This window comes from Saimiri boliviensis, chromosome 6, assembly GCF_048565385.1.
Source record: "Saimiri boliviensis isolate mSaiBol1 chromosome 6, mSaiBol1.pri, whole genome shotgun sequence".
NCBI lineage: Eukaryota > Metazoa > Chordata > Mammalia > Primates > Cebidae > Saimiri > Saimiri boliviensis.
The window spans coordinates 61,824,860-61,844,878 of record NC_133454.1 but is presented as its reverse complement, the minus strand read 5'-3'; the positions used below and the strand labels follow the sequence as shown (position 1 = coordinate 61,844,878).

Here is a 20,019-nt window from a genome sequence, read left to right as displayed (position 1 = left end):
TGCTACAGAAAAGAAAAGGACAGGGAGCACATGGTGGAACAGGACTGCCTGCTGCCTCTAGCACGCCTCCTGCCACACTGCACCACTACCCACCCCTCTGAACTTGGCCCTCAGCCCACCCCAGGAGCCACTGAAATAGCAAAATGATTTCCTGAATTCTCAGGTTTAACCAAAGGCGCACTGCTTTCCATCACCCCCCTTCTTAACACACAACCACCACAGAACGCTTCTTACTGGAGGTCTCTGTCCTGTTTCTGCCCTGGTGTGGAAGTGCATGCCCAGCACGTGGCATTAAGTAGGAGCTCACCAATGCATGGGAAGTGGCATGTCCCAAGGGTGGAGGGAGATGGCCCATGGGGAGCTGGGGTGTGGCTAGACCAGTCCTTGTGTTAGGGACTGGTGGGTGGAGGGGCTGGAGTTGGGAGCCAGCCCCACACAGGAAGGAATAGAGCTGGGGCTAAGACCAGTTGGAAAACTCTACCGGACCGCCAGTAAGAAGCCAGATACTTCGGGAGGCTCAGTCTCCTGGGCCAGCCCTGCTCTGCTTCCATAGCTGGAGGGGAGCCTTCTCGCCCTTGCATGGCAGGTAACTGACTGTTGTGTTTGTCTCCTTTCCAGGGCAAGTCTATTCCTTCAGCCAGCAGCCCCAGGACCAGGTGGTGGTGTCAGGACAGCCAGTGACGCTGCTGTGCGCCATCCCGGAATACGATGGCTTCGTTCTGTGGATCAAGGACGGCTTGGCTCTGGGTGTGGGCAGGGACCTCTCAAGTGAGTACCTCCAGATCTCCCAGGGCAGGTCTGAAGATGTCACTTCCTTACTCACCCATCCACCCTCCCAGGGAGCACCCATGTTCACAGACGTCTGGGAATCGAATCTCCAGCTTTCACCACAACTTCCCAGGCAAGGTCAGGCTAGGCAACCACTGCCCCCATCATCCCTAGACTTTGAGGCCCCTGGTGTGCGTAATGAACCACAAGCAAACGCTCCACCTCTCGGCAGGTCCTCGCCTAACTCAACATTGCCCCTGAGCATCTACTCCAAAGTCAAACATGATTCACGTAAAGTCCAGTCTCCAGAAATCAAGTGTTCCTGTGTCTTGGCCCAAGATGTAGCCCCCATTTATTAAGGCATGATTGTTAGGGAAATACAAGTCACAACCTGGTTCTTCTAGGCTTCTCACCCATTAAAGGGAAACAAGTAAACTGAAAATTCACTGAGACACCTGGTTGATCTTAGGGGCCGTGATGAGATGGGAAGAAAACACAGCAAGTATTTAAAATAAATTTCAAACTATGTTCAGCATGGGCAGGCTGGTGTTCAGCAAAGCTACCCTGGGGCAGGCAGTGAGGGTTCCCGTGTTGTTGATGGCTGACACGGGAACTCACCAGCCAGTGCCAACCACAGATCATTTGTTAACTATTGTGAATAGCAGCCTGGTAAGACCAAACAGATGCTTTTCCGATCCATCCTCTTCCCTGGAGAAAAAAAAAAAGAATGGCTCATCCCCTTGATCACACAGTCCTTAGCCATCATTATTTTGTCCTGCGGGTAGGCAGTAGCTGCTTGCTAGGCTTGGCATAAACAGTAAAATTCAGAAGGAGGGACCCTTGGGTGTCATTCCCCCGTGATTTGCGAAAAGTTGAGGGTGGAGGAGGAGAGAAAAATATTATTCAACTGAGAAGTTACTTTGCCTCTCGCGTGGTGTACAGCTGCAGGAAAATAAAAATCGAAGTGCACTCAGGAACATGATGGCTGGGAAATTAATATTTTAATATGTGAGTTATGTCTTGCCAAAAATGTATATTGAAACATTATAGCAATGGTCAATAGCAGGCTCGTATTTGAATACTGCAGCCCAGCTGAGCATGGATAAAATACACAAAAATCTCTCCAAAATATACTGTGCTGCCATAAGGTTTAACTGTTATGGGAACCAGCCAATTTCAGAGACTCTGACCACCTTTACCCTAGAGGAACTGGGGACTACAACCTTCCCAAACCAGAATAGTTCATGCACTGGATGGCTCTGAGCTGGGAGGAGCGTTGCCGCTGGGTAAGGAGGTTGTCTGGGGTCCTGGTCAGTGGGTTTCTGCCTTCCATCGGGGACTTGGGGCTTGCTGGGTCCGTGGCCAAGAGGAGGCTCAGGTCAGCAGGGAAGGGGCATAGGGTGGTCATCCAGCACAGATAACTGACCCTCTGGCATCCAGTGCCATTAATGGCTTTCTGGGATCCAGCACCAGGACCTGCTCAGGGCTGCAAGACAATGGCCCCTGACAAACGGGACCTGCATCCTCTCCAGCTTGACTCGGTGGGCCTCTCCAAACAGAGCCAATGACCTCAAACTCCTGATGAAATACTTGCCCTGTATGTTGTCACTTGTCCCAAAAATAGCATCATGGCAATCATGATAGATACTTACATGCTGCATTAACCCTGCTCGCTTGCCTGATGTAGAAGCAGGCATGACAGCCCTCAACTCAATTCAGCAAGTACTTGTAGAGCACTTAACACCACAAAAGCTCTCCTACAGGGAAACTGAGGCCCGGTGTTATGGGATTTCAGCCTGCCACATCCCTGCCCTCTCCCACTGTAACTGTGTGGCCCCACTGAATCTACCAGAAATGATACCCTCCCTGAAGACCTAAATGCTTTTCTAGTCACCAAAGCTGGAAAAACCAGTCAAAGAAAATGATTTATCAATGCACTTGCTCATATTGATAGAACATTTTTCTTCTAAGAAGCTCAAATACTTCGCAGACATCATCTCATAAATCTAAGTGATTCGGAAGGAAGAAAGAAGGATTTTCCCCTTTGTTTGTCAGGTAAACAAAGTCACAACCGAGAAAGAAATTGGCTCAACTATGTAACCAATCCCAGGGCATGAGGCCTGCCTGTTAATCTCAAAGGGCCCAGATACTGTCTGCTCTCCCTTGTAAAGATGAAGACCTCTTTGACCACCTGACCTTATGACTTACCTTTGTCTTTGTTTAAATGAGCATTCATAGACTGTGTACAGTGTCCCAGGCACTTTACATAGATTATCCTATTCAACCTTCACCACAACCTTACGAGGTGCCGGTATTGTCCCTATGTAACGGGGACTGGCACATAGTCCGTAGTCTATGAGACACAAAGAAGTTAAAGTAACTCATCCAGGACAGCAGAGCTAGGAAGTGATCCAGCTGGCACTGGAACCCAGGCGATTCGACTGTAGAACTCAGACTCTAAATAATTTTGCCTCCGTTGGGAGTAGCAAGAGGGAGAAATGATGCTGTGGAAGGAGCTAGAGCTCTCTCAGAATCCATGCTTCTGAGTCTGTGTTTCACAGATGCTGCCAGTCCTTGGGATAGTATCACAGCTCGCTGCCTAATTAGGCAAATACAAACAAACCCATCACCGATGTTTTCAGCAGCTCATGAGAGTGAAATCCTGCTGCTGATACCTTGCAAGACAACAAAAACAGAGGCTCCAGCCAAGATGCCTGCAGGAGACCAGGGACTAATCACAGGATAGCGGGATCCAGAGGCTGGGCTGGAGAGGCTGGGGGGGGCCCACCCAGCTACAACAAAAACAGCAGCAGCAGGAAGAGGATTGGACTAAAACCCATTTCCAGCGCCTCTCCTGGAGCTTAACTTACCTGGGCTCCTTCTTCCCAGCAGAAGACAGAAAGAGTGGGCAGGAGGAGAGGCAGTGCTCTCAGGGTGCTGCTGATGGCCTTGTGAGCTTTTCTGGCCAGGTCTGCATGGCTGGGGAGGACAGGGCCATCTTATTGCACAATGAGGATGGTGGCCATGAAGACACGCGTCTGAAGGGCCCAGCTGCACAGGAAGCACCCCAGAGCATGCCGGGAAGGCTGGCAGAGGATCATCACAGCTACCTCCCCTGACCAGGAACAAGTCCCCAGCCCACCTCCAGGGAGGCCTGCCCCAACTCCAGAAGACCCTTCGCTTACGGTGGTGAGAGGGGCTTACAAGCTGATCTAGTCTGATCCTTCAACCTGTGTAGAAATGATCATTCAATACAGCCAGTGATGGGAACCTCACTACCACCTCTGGCAGCCCAGATCCTTGCTAGATACCTCAAATAGTTGAGAATATTCTAAAGTACCTCCCCCATGTTAATTCTGCCTGTTGGTGCCAGAGTTGCCCTTGGGAGCTCAGGAACACATCTAACCCACACCAAGAGACTGCCTGAAATACTTGAGGCGAGCTCTTACAGGCCTCCCTGCCTGCCTTTGTTTCTGTCTCTCTCACTTGCTTAAGCCCTCATCTTCTCTTTAAAAGGCCAAAAGTGTCCTGTCTCATCCACCTATAGCACGGGTCTGAGCAGCCTGAGGCAGCCAGAGGGAAGCAGAAGCTGAGGGCAGCCTCTGAGGAGAGAAGGGGAGCAGGATAAAGAGGAAGGGCTCGGGGGATGGGGGTCCAGTTGTAAATCCACATGGTGAGGGCCTGGGGGCAGCGCAGCGCTCAGTGAGGAGGTGGATGGAAAGGGGACCCTATTGGGAGAAAGTAGGGAGGTTTAGGGCCTGAGACCCTGGAAAGAGAGGATCTGCCCAACCTGGCCAGCCATGACTTCAGTCGGCATTTATATTCAACGCTACTCAGCAGCAGGAACGCTGATTAATGATTTATATTCTCAAACTTTTATTTATCTATTATTCATTGACCATGGTTCCAGGGCCCCCCAATTCTTAATTGTCCTGAGTGCTTCATAAGTGCTTCACCAGGCCCTGGGGTTTTTGTGACGGGACAGGAGGAATGACTAGAAAGGGGCCACGGTGGCTCAAAGGGACTCGAGATTCCTAGACAGTGGGAGGGTGGGCCTAGATTTCTACCTCCTGTCTATCCCGAAACAAAACTTTCTGCAAAGTCACTCTCGATCCTTTTCCAAATATTTCCCTTTTTCCTTCCTTCCCTCTCTGAGCAGGAACAAGTCCACAGCCCACTGCGAGGGAGTCCTGCCCCACCTCCAGAAGCCTTCTCTCTGTGATTCTCAGCCTGGGTCTCTCTCTCTCTCTCTCTCTCTCTCTCTCTCTCTCTCTCTCTCTCTCTTTCTCTCTCTCTCTCTCTATCTCTATCTATCTCTCTCCTATCTTATCAAAATGCATGTCTTCCCAATAGACCACAGTGCTGAGCACACCACTTTCCAGGGTAATAGCCCAGCGGTGTCTGTCCACACAGCATTTCCATCTCTTCTCCCTCTTTCCTCTCTAACAGTGGCTCCTCCGATTTTCTTAAACTTGAAATCAACAAGACCCTTACATGGCGGGGTGTGGTGGCTCATGCCAATAATCCCAGAACTTTGGTTGAGGAGGGAGGACTGCCTAAGTCCGGGAATTCAAGATCAACCAGGGTGACATAGTGAAATCCCATCTCTACAAAAATTAGCTGACATGGTGGCGCATGACTGTAGTCCCAGCTACTTGGGAAGCTGAGGTGGGAGGATCACTTGAGCCTGAGAGGTAGAGGCTGCAGTGAGCTATAATCCTGCCACTCCCCTCCAAACTGAGTGACAGAGCAAGACCCTGTCTCAAAAACAAATAAACGAAATACCCTTACACACACACACACACACACACACACACACACACACACACACAGAACCAATGCCTTTTGTGCTCCTTGCACTGAAATCACCTGTTCTGCCAGCCTTGTACAGCAGCCCCTCCTTGGGTCCCCCACTCTGTGCCTCTTTGTCATGAGTGTCCCCTCCACCCCGCCCCAGCTCCCTGACCTGCCTGTCGTCTCCACAGGTTACCCACAGTACCTGGTGGTAGGGAACCACCTGTCGGGAGAGCACCACCTGAAGATCCTGCGGGCAGAGCTGCAGGACGATGCAGTGTACGAGTGCCAGGCCATCCAGGCTGCCATCCGCTCCCGCCCCGCCCGTCTCACGGTCCTGGGTAAGAACCATCTGCACACGGGGCAGGGACACTACGTGAAGCACCAAAGGCTTAGCTCTAAGAGGGTACTTTTTTGGTCACACACGGGGAGACTCCCCTCTGGGGATCATGCCACAGGGCTCCAGCCACTGCTACTTCCACAACGTCCATTGCCCCCCTTCCCAACCAAATGGAACAAGCGAAGGCTCCTGCCCTAGGAAAGCAGAAGGCCAGTGCCAGAGGACTCAGTCCAACCCCAGTGTGTTTCATGGCACCTTAGGCAGCTAATGAGGGCTCCTGCATGCTCATTTGTTCCATCAGAAAGTGTGCTCTGCACACGTTATCAGGGCCAGGCTCCGTGCCAGGAAGAATGCAGCACAGGCTGTGGGTCCCTTCTTTCTGAGCTGACCCCCACTCTGGTGCTAACAAAGCCCTGTCTGTCCACCTGCCCTGCAGAATCAGCCCAATTCTCCCCATGATTTCAGTGTCCATGCAGATACCAATGACCCCCGTGCCTTCTCCACCCCTTGCGGCTCCCTGGGAATCCTGGCTGACAGGTCCTTCCTAGGAAACTTCATTTCAGGTTCTTATTCCAAATCATACCTTTCCCCTTGGTCTTTCTTTGTCTTGTGTTCCCAGGAGCTCAGTGTTCCTGGGACATCCTGCCTGCAGACAGGGGAATGGGCTCGGTGACCTCTTAAACCACCTAGTTCTGATTTAGGGTTCGGTCCTGGAGTCTCCCTTCTCTGGCCAAATGTTACTGAGGATCAAGGTTGCTGAGAACTAGGCCTTGCACATAAGTCATGAGAGCTCACATTTGTCAAGCAGTTCACAGTAACTCTCCAGCCTCTTTCCTGCATTTGACCTCCGAGATCCTGACATTACTCGGTGAGACAGGGGCTGTTAGCCCAGATGAGAAACTGAGGCCCACAGATACAAAGGGCTTAGCCCGTGGGCTGCTGACCATGGCTCCCTGCCCCACCTCGCTGTCTCCTTGACCCATGACTCTGTGCCAGGCACGTGTGCAGGAGGGAAGTGGGAAGGCCCGGGCCCACCCCTTAGCAGCTATTGTACAGGTTAGACAGCAGGGTCAGCAGCTGGCATGCTGCCTCGCCCAGCCACTAAGGCACACGGCTGCTCAGAGATGAAATATTTAAAAGCGTGTCAGGTTATCTTCAGATCTACACGGCCAAAGACACCAGGGAAGATTATTCCAAGCAGTGCAGCAGACAGGCCCCAGAGGACCACTTACCAAGCTCGGAGCCTGGCTTCTTGAGATGCGGGGGAGGAACTCGGGGCCAGCCTCAGAAACTTCCTTCAACCTTTGAGGCTCCCCTGGCCCGAGATGAAAGGAATGAGAAAATAAACCTGTTCCAGGGGGTAAATAAGTTGGGATTCCGTGGCCAGGAAGCGGGCCTTCCAAGGAGCAATCGGGGCATTAAAGGCAGTCGCGCTGTTCTCATTTCTCCCAAGACGGTGACTAAAACGAGAATGAGTCTGCCGTGTGGTGCGGGGGTTGTCGGAGGAGAGGAGGAGGAATTAGGGCCTCATATTTTTTCTGATTTTTGAGGATTGCAAAATGCCAGATCCGATCTGCGAAGTCGTAGGCTCTTCATCTTCAGAGATGGCTCAGCCCCTCCATCTTCAGAAGAATCTGCCTCCACCAACTCACACCCCTTCTAGAGGGGCCGGGGGATGTGGGAACCCCAGGGACCTAAGCTTTGTCCACTCTTCTGACTTCACAGGGACCAAAACTAAATGGAGCCACAACTCATCCCTGAGGCTGTATTGGCTTCCCCAGTCCTGACGTGACATTACACTTCCTTTCCTCTCTCCTCTAAGTTAGGTAACAGAGTCCAACGTATTAAAAGTCCGAATTATTTCAGATGTTTTACAGATGAGAGAATGGAAACTCAGAGAGGCAGAGGCACTCACAGGAGGTGACACAGCTTAATTAACCTTCAAAATCACTCCAGATTTTTCAGCTCCGAGCTCTTTGCCCAGTGTCCTGCTCCCAGATGCCAGCAGCACTGCGTCAGTCCAGCTGGTGAGGGGCCAGGCTTCTCAGAGCAGGGCCTTGGGATCCAATCGGAACAGACCCAATTTTCTCTTAGGTCACGTCTAAAAGGCATTCGCTCCCCCTTCCTCTCCGGTAGCATGGCCTGACACCACCGTCTGGGCACAGAGCTGGGTTTGTGTGGGGGAGATGTTTTATTTAAGTCTGGAGATCAGCGGAAAGAGGACAGAGGAAGTTTCCAGGGCATTCCAGCAGGGTCCCCTCCGTGAAATTCCTGAGAGCCAGAAAGGGAGCCTGAGCCAGCATCTTGTCCATCAGTCTTTCAGGCAACTCCACAAAAACCATTCATCCTGAGCGAACTAAAATCCAGTGCTCCCCAGGGCTCTGCCTGCAGTCCTCCCTGCCTCCCTGGGACATTCCCAGGTCTCCACCCCAGCTGGTCTTGTAGGACTCCACCTGGCTGAGTGTCTTGACCCACCTACTGCTCTGCAAGGAGGTCCCCAGTGCAGCATCCGACCCAGCCAGCTAGAAAGGGAGCCCTGGTGTAGGGAAGGTGGACAGACAGAGCGGCTGTTCCTGCAGATGGGGGAGCGGTGTTTCTGCCCCTTGTCCCAGCAGCCTTCCCAACCAAGACCCCATCTGCTTTGCTGTGACATATCAGCCCAGGAAAATGTTCCAGCCATTTCCCCAAGGTGGGCTGCCTTCCCTGTGTTCCAGGAATGAGAGAGCTTCCTAATTTAGTCTGTATTTGCCTAAGATAGATTTTTAATTAAATAAGTAAGAGCCTGATTAGAACCTGCGGAAGATTCAAGAGCAGAATCAGATGGTATTCCGGCAAAATTGCAAAGCAAACACTTTGCCTAGAACAGAGGGAAGCCCCCGGGGGTCTTCCATCAAAGTACGAAGTGAGGAGGGCAAATACGAGAGATTATATAGCCAACAGATGTGCATTGTTAAAATATGCATCCGCCGGCAGTGTGCTCCGATGAAGCCAGAGGACCAGCTCGCAGAGCCTGCCGGGCCCTGGGGAGGGCATGGGGACTCGGCCTGGCTGCCAGGCCTAGAGTCACAGACACATTAATTAGCGTTGTGTTTCCAGCTCTCAGATGCAATCAGGCAAGGAGCAACTTCGGAGCTGAGCATTTGCTACCGCGGGAGGCAGAGGGAGGGAGCTAGGAAATGAGGAGGGAAAGGTGGGGGAAGGCATTGAGTTTGCAAAGATAAGAGAGGCAAAGACTGGGGATTTTAGGTCAGGTCAATCAATGGGCAGGCCACGTGCCCTCTGTGGCCCAGCCGGCTGCCAAGGACCGTGTCTTGACTCAGCCCAGGTCAAGACCGGCATCTTTTCGCCTCAGAACATCTGGAGAATCACAGCCTCACAGAGATTAGACTTAGAGGCAGTGGTCTTGATCCTACCAGGATCCAGCTATGTGAAAATGGCCCTTTTTCTCAACCTGAGTCTCAGCTTCCTTATCTGCAAAATGAGAGGTGGGGGTAAATAAGATGATCGCAGAGAACTGTCTCACTCCCAAAAGGCCATGACTTCCACTGAAAGGAGTCCAACATGTTGCACCAACTATTTTAGGAAATTGGGCCATCCCTCCCTGGAACCAAGATTGGCGTGGTGACTGAGACAGGAACTGATTCGGGTGGTTGAAACAGCATCCCACTTTGAGGCTGGGAGGTAGGATCTCTCCAAGTCCTGTTCAGCACTGGTGTCCTGGCCTTGACTGTGGACTTTCATTCCAGTCCTCCCTGCAAAGGACACCCCCACCCCTGCACCACCCCTCTGTAGCCAGCTCCCACATAGACCCAGCCCTCTCCAAAGACTCAACTTAGTTGAGCATCAAAGGACCCCCATGCATTTGTGCAGAGAGAGCTGTGATGGAATAGGAAAAACCCTGGGCCAGGAAGTAGAATACGCTCCTGCTGCTCACTAATGACGTGACCTTGGGCAAAGTCCTTAGGGCTAGAACTGGGCCTCTTTGACTCAAACCTCTATAACCAGCACTTAGTACAGAGCAAGGTTTTTTGAATGAATGGAGTTCCTGGTTCTTCATCTATAAAACAGAAGGTTAAAAATATCAGTTTCATAGAATTGTTGTAAACATCAAACAGTATATCTCTCTCTCTCTGAATCTCTAACAGTGAAGTGTCATACAATTTTTTGGGAGGGGGATACACTCTGGCTCTGTCACCAGGCTGGACTGCAGTGGCACGATCTCAGCTCACCACAACCTCCACCTCCTGGGTTCTCCTGCCTCCGCCTTCGGAGTAGCTGGGATTACAGGCACATACCACCACACCTGGCTAATTTTTATATTTTTAGCCATGTTGCCCAGGCTGGTCTCAAACTCCTGACCTCAAGTGATTCACTTGTCTTGGCCTCCCAAAGTGCTGGGATTACAGGCATGAGCCACCACGCCCGTACTTTAAAGTTGTATACAAACACATATATGTACAGACTGCTCCTTTTTACACCTGCAGGAACCCCAGGGTTGAAAACTATCTAAACTGCCCAGGGTCAGGGTTGTAAGCGTGGCGTTACACTTGATCTCTTCAACCACCTGGAAACTTGGGAAGCAAGGTGTTGGAAGGTCCAGGGCAAGGAGGAAATGAGCACCAAGGATTTGATCAACAAATGTTTACTCAGCACCTGTTATATGCCAAGCACTGGTCTAGACATGTGGGATTCATCAGGAAATTAAAGAGAAAACCATCCTTGCCCTGGTGGAGCTTGCATTCTAGCCGGGAGTGGGGAGTTGGTAAGTGATGCACAGATTAAACAAGTGAATTGTGTTGCTGTGCAGGATGTGAGGTGGTAATAAATGCTACGCAAAGGAAAAAGTAGAGCAGGATGAGGGGATCAGAGGTGGGAGGAGGGGCACTGGTATCAGATTCATTATTAAAAGGGGCATTTTTCCCGGTCTCCCTCCTCATTTCTCTCTTCCTCCTGGCCTGTTCTAATATTAACTCTACTGTCTTGTGGCTCCCGTTAGAAATAAAGCTTCCTAAATCAACATGAATTATTTAAGAGGGAGACTAAGTCAATTCAAATAAAGAGGGCATCTTTTTAAATGATGTCAAGCCCCAAATACTGAGGGAGGAAAACAGATAAAGTCTGATCCGTGACGCGTCCTTAACTAGTTCATTTCCAAAACCACAAGCTCCCTTTGCCACAGCTCTACCAGGGGAGCTGCAGGGCCTCCTCGGCCCACCGCACTGGCAGCCTCCCCCTGTTCCCCATCCGGGAATCTTCTGGGGAGACAGGTCCAGAGAAGACTGGTGAATAATTCAGAGGCTGCCAGTAAGGGAGGGCAGAGCTGAAACAGCCCCCGAGGCTGCTGCCTTCTAAACCATTCTTCCAGAAACTGGTTGCAAGAAACCCGTCCATAGTCACCCTGACATAAAAAGGCAAATCAGTAGGGGACAGTCTGAGGGGTTCTTTAGGGGTAAGAAAGTGTTCCCACAGATCAAAGCCCAAGCTCCCCGCCAGGGCACACAACGTCCCCCGAGGCCCGCCCCCGGCCGTGTCTCCAGCCTCAGACCCACCACCAGCCTGCTCCAGCACTAACGAGCAGCTGCCATCTCCCTCCACTCACCAAGCCTCTGGGCCTTCGTTCACACTGTGTTTCTTCCTGGAGTGCCCTTCCTACCTGCCTTCCCCAGATTAACTTATGCTCAGCTTAGACATCGCCTCCTCCAGGAAGCCTTCTCTGGAGCCCACATGGCCTGACTGTCTCCCTTGTGGTACTTTTGCCTTCCTTAGGCAGTTTTTTTTGGAGACAGGGTCTGGCTCTGTAACCCAAACTGTAAGTACAGTGGCAATATTACAGCTCACTGCAGCCTTGACCTTCCCAGCTCAAGTGATCCTCCCACCTCAGCCTCCCGAGTAGCTGTGACCACAAGCATGCACCACCCCACACAGCTAAATTTTGTTTTTGGTTTTTTGTTTTTGTTTTTGTTTTTTTTTGAGACAGGGTTTTGCTGTGATGCCCAGGCTGGTCTTGAACTCCTGGACTCAAGCAATCCACCCGTCTCAGCCTCCTAAAATGCTGAGACTCCAGGTGTGAGCCATTGCTCTCAGCCTCTGTAAGACCTTGATCGCAGGTCTCAACAAGCTATGCTGAGAGTAACTGTTTTCATGTCTGTTTCCCCCACTGGGTCTCTTGGGAGCGTCTTTGATCCTTCATGCCTAGCACAGCCTAGAATCACATACTGGGTGTTCAGTAAATGTTCCTCATGGCAGTTGAAACAACACGGCTTGGGAGACACTGAGGGGGAGTTTACACTGAACCTCACTACAGAGAACAGAGCCTGGCAGATAGTAAGCCCCAAACACGGGTGACAATTGTGTTGTGTTGTGTTGTGTTGTGTTGTGTTGTGCTGCGTTGTGTCAGAGAGACAATGCGGTTTTGTGGCTAAGCGCCCAGACTCTGGAAGCCAGATTGCCTGCACGTGAAACCTAGCTGTGTCACTTTACCAGTGGTGTGGTCTTGAGCAAGTTATTTAACCACTCTGCGCCTATTTCTTTGTGTGTAAAATGAAGGAAATAATCACAACCTCCTTCACAGGGTTGTAGAGAGGATTTAATGAAATAATATATGTAAAGCATGTCTCAGAATAGTGCCTGTTATGCAGCAAGGCATAGCAGCATTGGCTGCTAGTATTATAACTGTTTTCATTATTGCCATTATTGCACAAGGTTATGAGACACCAGCAAGCGACCCCTGCTTCTCGGGGGATCAGACTCTGTGTCCTAGAGAAGCTTTTCCATGCATCAAGCAAGGCAGGAAGACGAGATTCCTGCAGGCCCCTCTCGGCGACACACCTGGGAAGAGAGGCAGAATTGATTTCCTTATCTGCTTATTAAGCGTGTTCTGCCTTGGCCTTGGCCTGGTCTTAGGTACCGTATCTCATTTGTGCTGTGTGGCTGTTTCCTGCCACATTCATTACCCTGCAATCACCCCCAAATAGGGTTAGCAAACAAGCCAGAGACGGAAGAGAGGAGCAGAAAACATCCTTATCTGCTGAGGTTCCACATGGGCACTGCACCAGAGCCACTGTACATATCACTCCCTATACACATCCCACCCCTGCCACCAACTCGCTCCCAGCTCCCTTCCTGGTAGCCCAGACCATCCCCATGTCTCCTGGGCCAGAAGCAGATTCCCCTCCTCTTTCTCCCTTTGGCCACTGACACTCGCCTTAGCCTCCCATTTAACTTGGGGCTCACCTGCTGGGCAGGTGATAAAGTGAGCAGAGCTGGGGCCATCAGGGGTGTCTGAGGCTGACATAGAGCCTCTCTCCTCTATATTACAGCTCCCTGAGGTCCCCCCTGTGGGTTCAATGCCATATGCCAGGCTGAGTAGTTGCTGTTGGGGGCCAGATGAGATAGAGGGTCTCCCTGGAGGTCTTGCAGCCATTGGGTTGAGGTATGCGGATCGACCCGGCCCTGCCCCCCTAATCTGCATGTTGCCAGAAGCAGTCATAGCCTCATAGCCTCTGTCTCTTTCGCCACCCCCTCTCCCATCCTCATCACAGCCTGGTTGGATGTCAAGACTCCCCCCAAGCCTGGGGCCATCTCTCATGGGAAATGAGGTGGAGGCAGGAGACTCAAGACACTAAATGACTTCCAAGGCCCAGAGGAAGTCGGAGGCACACCCAGCGCATCTTTTCCCTTCCCTCCTGACTGTGGAGAGGAGCAGGCAGGGGCCTCTCCAAGAAGGGGAAGACCTGATGCAAGGAATGCACAGCCCCACCCTACCCCAGCCGGTGCCACCATGGCCGATTTCTGGAGGGCCCATGGGCCTAGCCCAACACTGTGTATCCAGTGCTCACTTACCACTGAAAGCTGGGGGGTGGCATCCTAAATGACCATCCCCAGGGCCAGCCACTCACACCTCCCAGCATCTTTTGCCCCCAAAAGATGGACAAGGGAAGGCAGGGAGGTTTGTAGGAGCCCACATGGGGTCTGCTGCTCATGGAAGAGCCTCCTGCTCTTGCCCGACCCCCGTGTCCCCACCCCTATCACCAAGAGACAGTCTCTCCGGGGCAGCCCTGGCAGTCCTGGAGTGTGCCACCACCATCCCCAGGCATTGGCAATTCTCCAGGCCCAGGCAGGACAAAGGGCCCTCACTGGGGCATTGGGACACATTCACTCCTGCCTAGTCCTGCCCCGTCCAGCCGTGAGACGTGGGCTGATGATGCTTCATCTCTCAGGGCTCGCTCTTTCCCTGATGAACCAGTAGCAGGAGAGATGAAGTGCAAACCCACGCCACGGGTTGACAGTGACCCTCTCTCACTTGCTCATGGTTTGGGGGTCTGGCACAAAGTTCATTGTTCCCTGGGTTCCTCTTCCCTTCCTCCTGAGAGCAAGGAGAATATACCCTCCAACTGCTGTAACCAAGCGTGACCCTGGGAGATGACGAGCAGGCTCAACTGCCCAGCACAGAGTGAGCTCAGACCATGGAGATTTGCAAAAGTCAGGACCTCGATCCTCGGGTGTCTGCCATTCAACATGGAATCATCAGCTCCAGGACTGCAAGTGAAAGCTAAGCCACTTTCCCGTAACATGCAGGGGGCAGCTGCCCGGAGGAAGCCCTCACCCACTTACCCCTCATACGGCTGCTCCTCCAGCCTGGGTGTCTCCTCCAACATCCCTGCAACCCTGCAAAAGCACAGACAAGAGCCCACCTCTGTCCTGGTGCCCTACTGGGGTCCTCAGTCAGGAAGCCCTGCTGGCCACTGGCCGTTGACAAGATTCCCTGTTTATGTGCCAATCATATGGATACACACACAGACAGTTTCACCTCAAGGACGAATGCACTGGTGCACTCGGGTACTTACACACACGCTTCAGAGCATGACCAAATCATCGGTGTCATCACAATAGAGAGACACAGGAACGTTTGATCAGGGGAATCAGTCACTGTTAGGAAATGCACACACTCTTGGAGGCCTGAAGTACTGAGCCTCACTCCTTGTCACGCCCAGGACAGAGGGGGATAGTGGAAGCACAGATTCATCACGTGAGGCCGTTTCTCTACTGATTCCCTCTCATCTCATGATATGGAGGGGGAAGAGAGCCAGAGCCAGCTGAGGGAGGGGCAGGCCAGCCAGTCCGGCATGAGTGTTCACGCCTGTCCCGGCTCCAGCTTCCCCGGCCTCCTGGGTGTCAGGCCCCGGATGGACGCTGTCTGAGGTCCGCTCTCAGGGAAGCCCAGAGCTGGAGCCTGAGCTACTCAGGGAGCCCTCAGAAAGCTAAAAATAACTCACGACTTCTCCGTTCTGACCTCAGCCCGGGCTCAAAACAAGGGTTTCATGGCAAATTATGGATTTAAAACTGGCAATGAATCTCCATTACAGCATGAAATGAGAAAGGAAAAGGCCATGAAAGAGAAGCCTTCCCCGGCAGCCAGCGGGGTGAGGGAGGGGTGTCATCCTCAGAGGGAGTTTTCAGATGAAGTCGAACAACCCAAGGCAGTCTCACGGAGGCCAAGGCTGGAGAGAAAGAAAGGTCCTGGAAGACGGGCAGGGGCCAGAGCCTAAGGGAGCCCCCACTGCCTCGGGACAGGATAAGACACCACAGAAGCAGAGGACGCAATGCCCACCAGCCAGGGGCCAGGAATGACAGCTGTGGTCGGCGTCCTGCAGAGGAAAGGCGCAGTGCTGCCTTAGCAGCGGGAATGGCCACAGCTTTGTCACCTTGCTGCTGCGCTGCAGGTCCAGTGGAGAGAGGCATTTGGGGACCATGGCCCACTGCGTCTCCGGGCAGCCTGGGGGCTCCACTCTTTGTGTGTGGCTTTCTTTTTTTTTTTTCCTTTGAGACAGAGTCTCGCTCTGTCACCCAGGCTGGAGTGCAGTGACGCAATCTCGGCTCACTGCAACCTCTGCCTCTGAGGTTCAAGCAATTCTCCTGCCTCAGCCTCCCAAGTAGCTGGGATTACAGGCATGCGCCACCACATCTGGCCTGTGTAGCTCTTGAGACCACTCTTCTCATCATGGCACATCTGGCAACATCCCTGCAGGCTCTAGAGACGGAGTCACAACCACAACTCTGTTCTGCTCCACACATGCGCGCGCGCACACACACACACACACACACACACACACAGAGCACTTTAAAAATGAGAAGGTTCTGCTCACTAAAGAGCAGATGTAAGGGAATAGGGTCCCTCCCAAATATCTAAAGAAGCATAATAGATTTACTCTAGAGCTCCAGGGGGTGGAAACAGAGCCAGGTTAGCTGGGCACAGTGGCTCACACCGGTAATCCCAGCAATATGTGGGGGGGCCCAGGCATGTGGATCACAAGATCAGGAGTTCAAGAACAGCCTGGCCGAGATGATGAAATCCTGTCTCTACTAAAAATACAAAAATTAGCCTGGCATGGTGGTGGGTGCCTGTAATCCTAGCTACTCAAGAGGCTGAGGCAGGAGAATTGCTTGACCCGGGAGGCGGAGGTAGCAATGAGCCAAGATCACATCCCTGCACTCCAGCCTGACAGACACAGCAAGACTCCATCTCAAAAAAAAACAAAAACAAAAACAAAAACAAAAAAAAAAAAACAAAGGAAGAAAGGAAAAAGGAAAAAGAAAAAGAAGGAAGGAAGGAGGGAGGGAGGGAGAGAGGGAGGGAAAGGAAAGAGGAAGGAAGGAAGGAAGGAAGGGAGGGAGGGAGGGAGGGAGGGAGGGAGGGAGGGAGGGAAAGGAAAGAGGAAGGAAGGAAGGAAAGAAGGAAGGGAGGGAGGGAGGGAGGGAGGATGGGAGGGAGGGAAAGGAAAAAAGGAAGGAAGGAAGGAAGGGAGGGAGAGAAGAAGGAAGGGAGGGAGGGAAGAAACAAAGCCAGGGAGGACATTTCTTATCTCAACAATTAAAACTAACAGAGTTCAGTCAAGTAGTAAGCTTCCTGTCTCTGGGAATATTCAAGCAGAAGCTGAATTTTCTTGCATACGTGTTTCTATAGGGAAGAAATAGATTCATCCCCAGAGATGAGATGATGGCAGCAAGTCTGCCAGTTCTGGAGCTGAGTGAGGTCATGGGCTGGCCCAAGAGAGGGGAAGATGCAGAGAGAGGAGAGCCAGAGCCATTTAAGGATGCTCCCTTCCTATCTAGCTGCCCCCAGAGCACAGTTTGTCAAAGGCTTTGCAGAGATAATTTAGCCCCAGGTGAACTATTAGCCCAGATCCAAAGTTCTCAATTTGGAGGGTTTTTGGTTTTGTCTTTGTTTTGTTTTTTGTTTTTGTTTTTTGAGATGAAGTCTTACTCTGTCATCCTGTCCAGGCTGGAGTGCAGTGGTGCAGTCTCAGCTCACTGCACCCTCTACCTCCTGGGTTCAAGCGATTCTCCTGCCTCAGCCTCCCTAGTAGCTGGGATTACAGCCGTGCACCACCACATCCAGCTAATTTTTTTGTATTTTTAGTAGAGATAGGGTTTCACCATGTTGGCTAGGCTGGTCTGGAACTCTTAACCTCAGGTGATTCCCCTCACCTTGGCCTTCCAAAGTGCTGGGGTTACAGGCATGAGCCACTGCGCCCAGCCCAATTTGAGTGTTGAGACATGTTGGTGCCTCTGTGGTGGCCGGATGCCACCAGGCCGGAAACTTAACAGATAGTTGGAAGCTGTTGACTTTAATTCAAAACCTTACCATTCTGCAAACTGCTGGCAAAATTGGGGTCCATCATGAGAATGTCCCACTTACGAACACACACAGAATGGCAGGGGAAAGAAGGAAAAAGAGGATGGAGAACCTGAGGCATCCTTTCTAAAGTCAACCCCGGGACCTACGTTCCAGCTGAAATAATGTCTGAGTTTGGACAGAACGTGAGAGGTCAGGCAGTGGGTGATCAACACAGCTACCTTCCTGGAGGAACTCCACTTGAAGCCAAGCTGGGAGGGTGGTAGAGACGTGATTTCGTATGAAGGAGGGGTGAGGGCAGTCCAAGCCCGAGAGTTCACCCGGCTGAAAGAGCAAGGTGAGAATCAGTCCAGGCAGAGCAGGGCTTGTGAGTGAGGGCCCCCAGCAGGAGCAGAAGGTATGTGCCATGAAATGGTGAGAAATGGAGGCATGTTGTTAGAGCAAAATGCTGGGGGCTTCATCAGGAGTGAGGCGCCCATGCCTGGGAGACTGGCTTTCACTCACGAGAAGCTCTGATCGGTTGAATAGGGTACTAGGAAAGACAGGAACCAGAAACAGCTTCGAATCCCCCATTCAGAGGTCCTGATGGTCCCAAGCTCTGGGAGCTGCACCCTGCATGTGCCCTGCTAGACATGGATGAGGAGATCTAAGCTCAGCCACACTTTCTACGAACAGAAAGGGCAGCACGTGAGTTGCTTTTGAATGAAGAGAAGAGAGAAGGGCGAGGGCGACGCTGGTGAGCTGCCACTCTAGGCAAGCACTGTGCTGGGGAACGCACTCGCTGCCTTCATCTGCCCTCTGACCAACTCTGCCAGGCAGGTCCCATGTCCCCATTTATGAACCAGGAAGTGATGACACAGAGACTCGTTAACTTGCCCAAGGTCACACACAAGAAAGGTAAAGACGCAGAATCTGAACGCAGGCACTTCTGGCTCTGAAACCTTTGCCCTTTATGCTCATTTATGTCCCTCCTCTTTTGCAAACTCCACTCTCTCTGCTGCCTGACTCCCCCTAAAATCATGGACTGTGATACAGGTTTCTTTCTAGCCCCTGGGAACTCCAGGAGCCCTTCTTGAATGTGCCACTGTCCCAGGGCCCACGGAATTGGGGAGTTGGCTTGAAGAGCAAACCCAGGGCTTCCGAAAACCTTTCCCAGCCCCTCCTCCTCAGGTGAACCTGGGGAGCCCTGAGACCTGCAGCATTCACTTGCCATCCCATTCAATGTCGTCCTCTGGGGGGGCACCTGCTGCGTCTTTCACCATCGTTCTGGGCCTCTAAATTGTTCTGTCCGTCCGTGTGAAGGAGGTTTTTCCAAGGGCGAGGTTCACAGGTACCCAGGAGCCTCCATCTCGCAAAAGTAAATAGCTGAGTACCACAACCCCAAAACACTGGCTTCCAAAAGAAGTCTCACACTTTCACAAGTCGATCAAGGTGTTTATAAATATTTATATAAAGGAGGAAGTTTTCGTATGCAAATAAGTCAGAAACAGTGTCAGCAACTGAGAGATCACCCAGCAGCTTCAGTGGCACAGACAAGAAAGGGAGGAGAAGGCTGATGGCCACACAGCCACCCCGAGGAAGGACTAGCTCTGCCCTACCCTCAAACACACTGCTCCCTTCCCCTCTGTTGCACAGACAGACACATATGCAGTCCGCTAGGCTGCTGGAGATGACTCATTTTACAGATGGGTCAACTGAGGTCAACAAAGAAAGGAAATAGCTAGAGGCTGCATGAGGCATGGGCAAGGGAGAGCTGGTCCTCTTACTCTTCCAGACAATGCTGAGTTGAGCCAGGGTTCCCTGGGACTTCCCCATCTCACGTCCGGGCTCAGCTTGCAGTACCAACTTGGCCTGGGCCACAATTCTGCTAAGAAACACAAGAAGATGCTGGAAAGACCCTCAGAAAACCTTTGATTAGAGAATTTTAGAGATGAAGGAGCCCTTTGATCAAGGATTCTTCATTCATTTCATTTTTCAGTATCTAAATATGTACCGTCCACATGCCAGGTACTGTTCTAGACCCTGGGAATACACAGTAGCAGTGAAAACAGACTTAAAACTCCTACCTTTGTGAAACATATTCTAGCAGAGGGAGTTAGACAAAAAACATAATAAGAAAATTGTATAGTGTATTAGAATGTCATCAGTACTATTCAAAAACGTAGAGCAGAACATGAGGGGTTGCGTTATATGGGGGAAGGGTGGAGCTGAGAGCTTGGAACAGGCCTTATAGGGAAGTGGTCTTTTCCTTTCCCCTTATTTTTTAACAGCTTTATTTAGGTAAACATTACATATCATTAAATTCATCCATTTTAAATGTACAACTCAATTATTGTTAATATATTTATAGAGTTGTGAAACCACCCCCACAATCCAGTATTAGAACATTCATATCACCCTAAAATGATTCCTTAACAATCATCACTCCTACCCAGTCTCAGGTAACTAGTGCAGTACTTCTCTCCTGGCTTTGCCTTTTCGG

The 20,019-nt window shown here is 51.5% G+C and overlaps 1 protein-coding gene across 5 annotated transcripts in view; it reads left to right on the top strand.

The window, feature by feature from the left end:
- The window catches only part of KIRREL3 (kirre like nephrin family adhesion molecule 3), a 569,770-nt gene that overhangs the window by 468,204 nt on the left and 81,547 nt on the right, over positions 1-20,019 (top strand). For all 5 annotated transcript variants that reach the window (XM_010334376.3, XM_074400841.1, XM_003923520.4 and 2 more), the window contains 2 exons: positions 619-768; positions 5,754-5,903. In XM_010334376.3, coding sequence (XP_010332678.2) covers positions 619-768; positions 5,754-5,903 — 300 coding nt within the window. The remainder of the gene's footprint in view (positions 1-618; positions 769-5,753; positions 5,904-20,019) is intronic.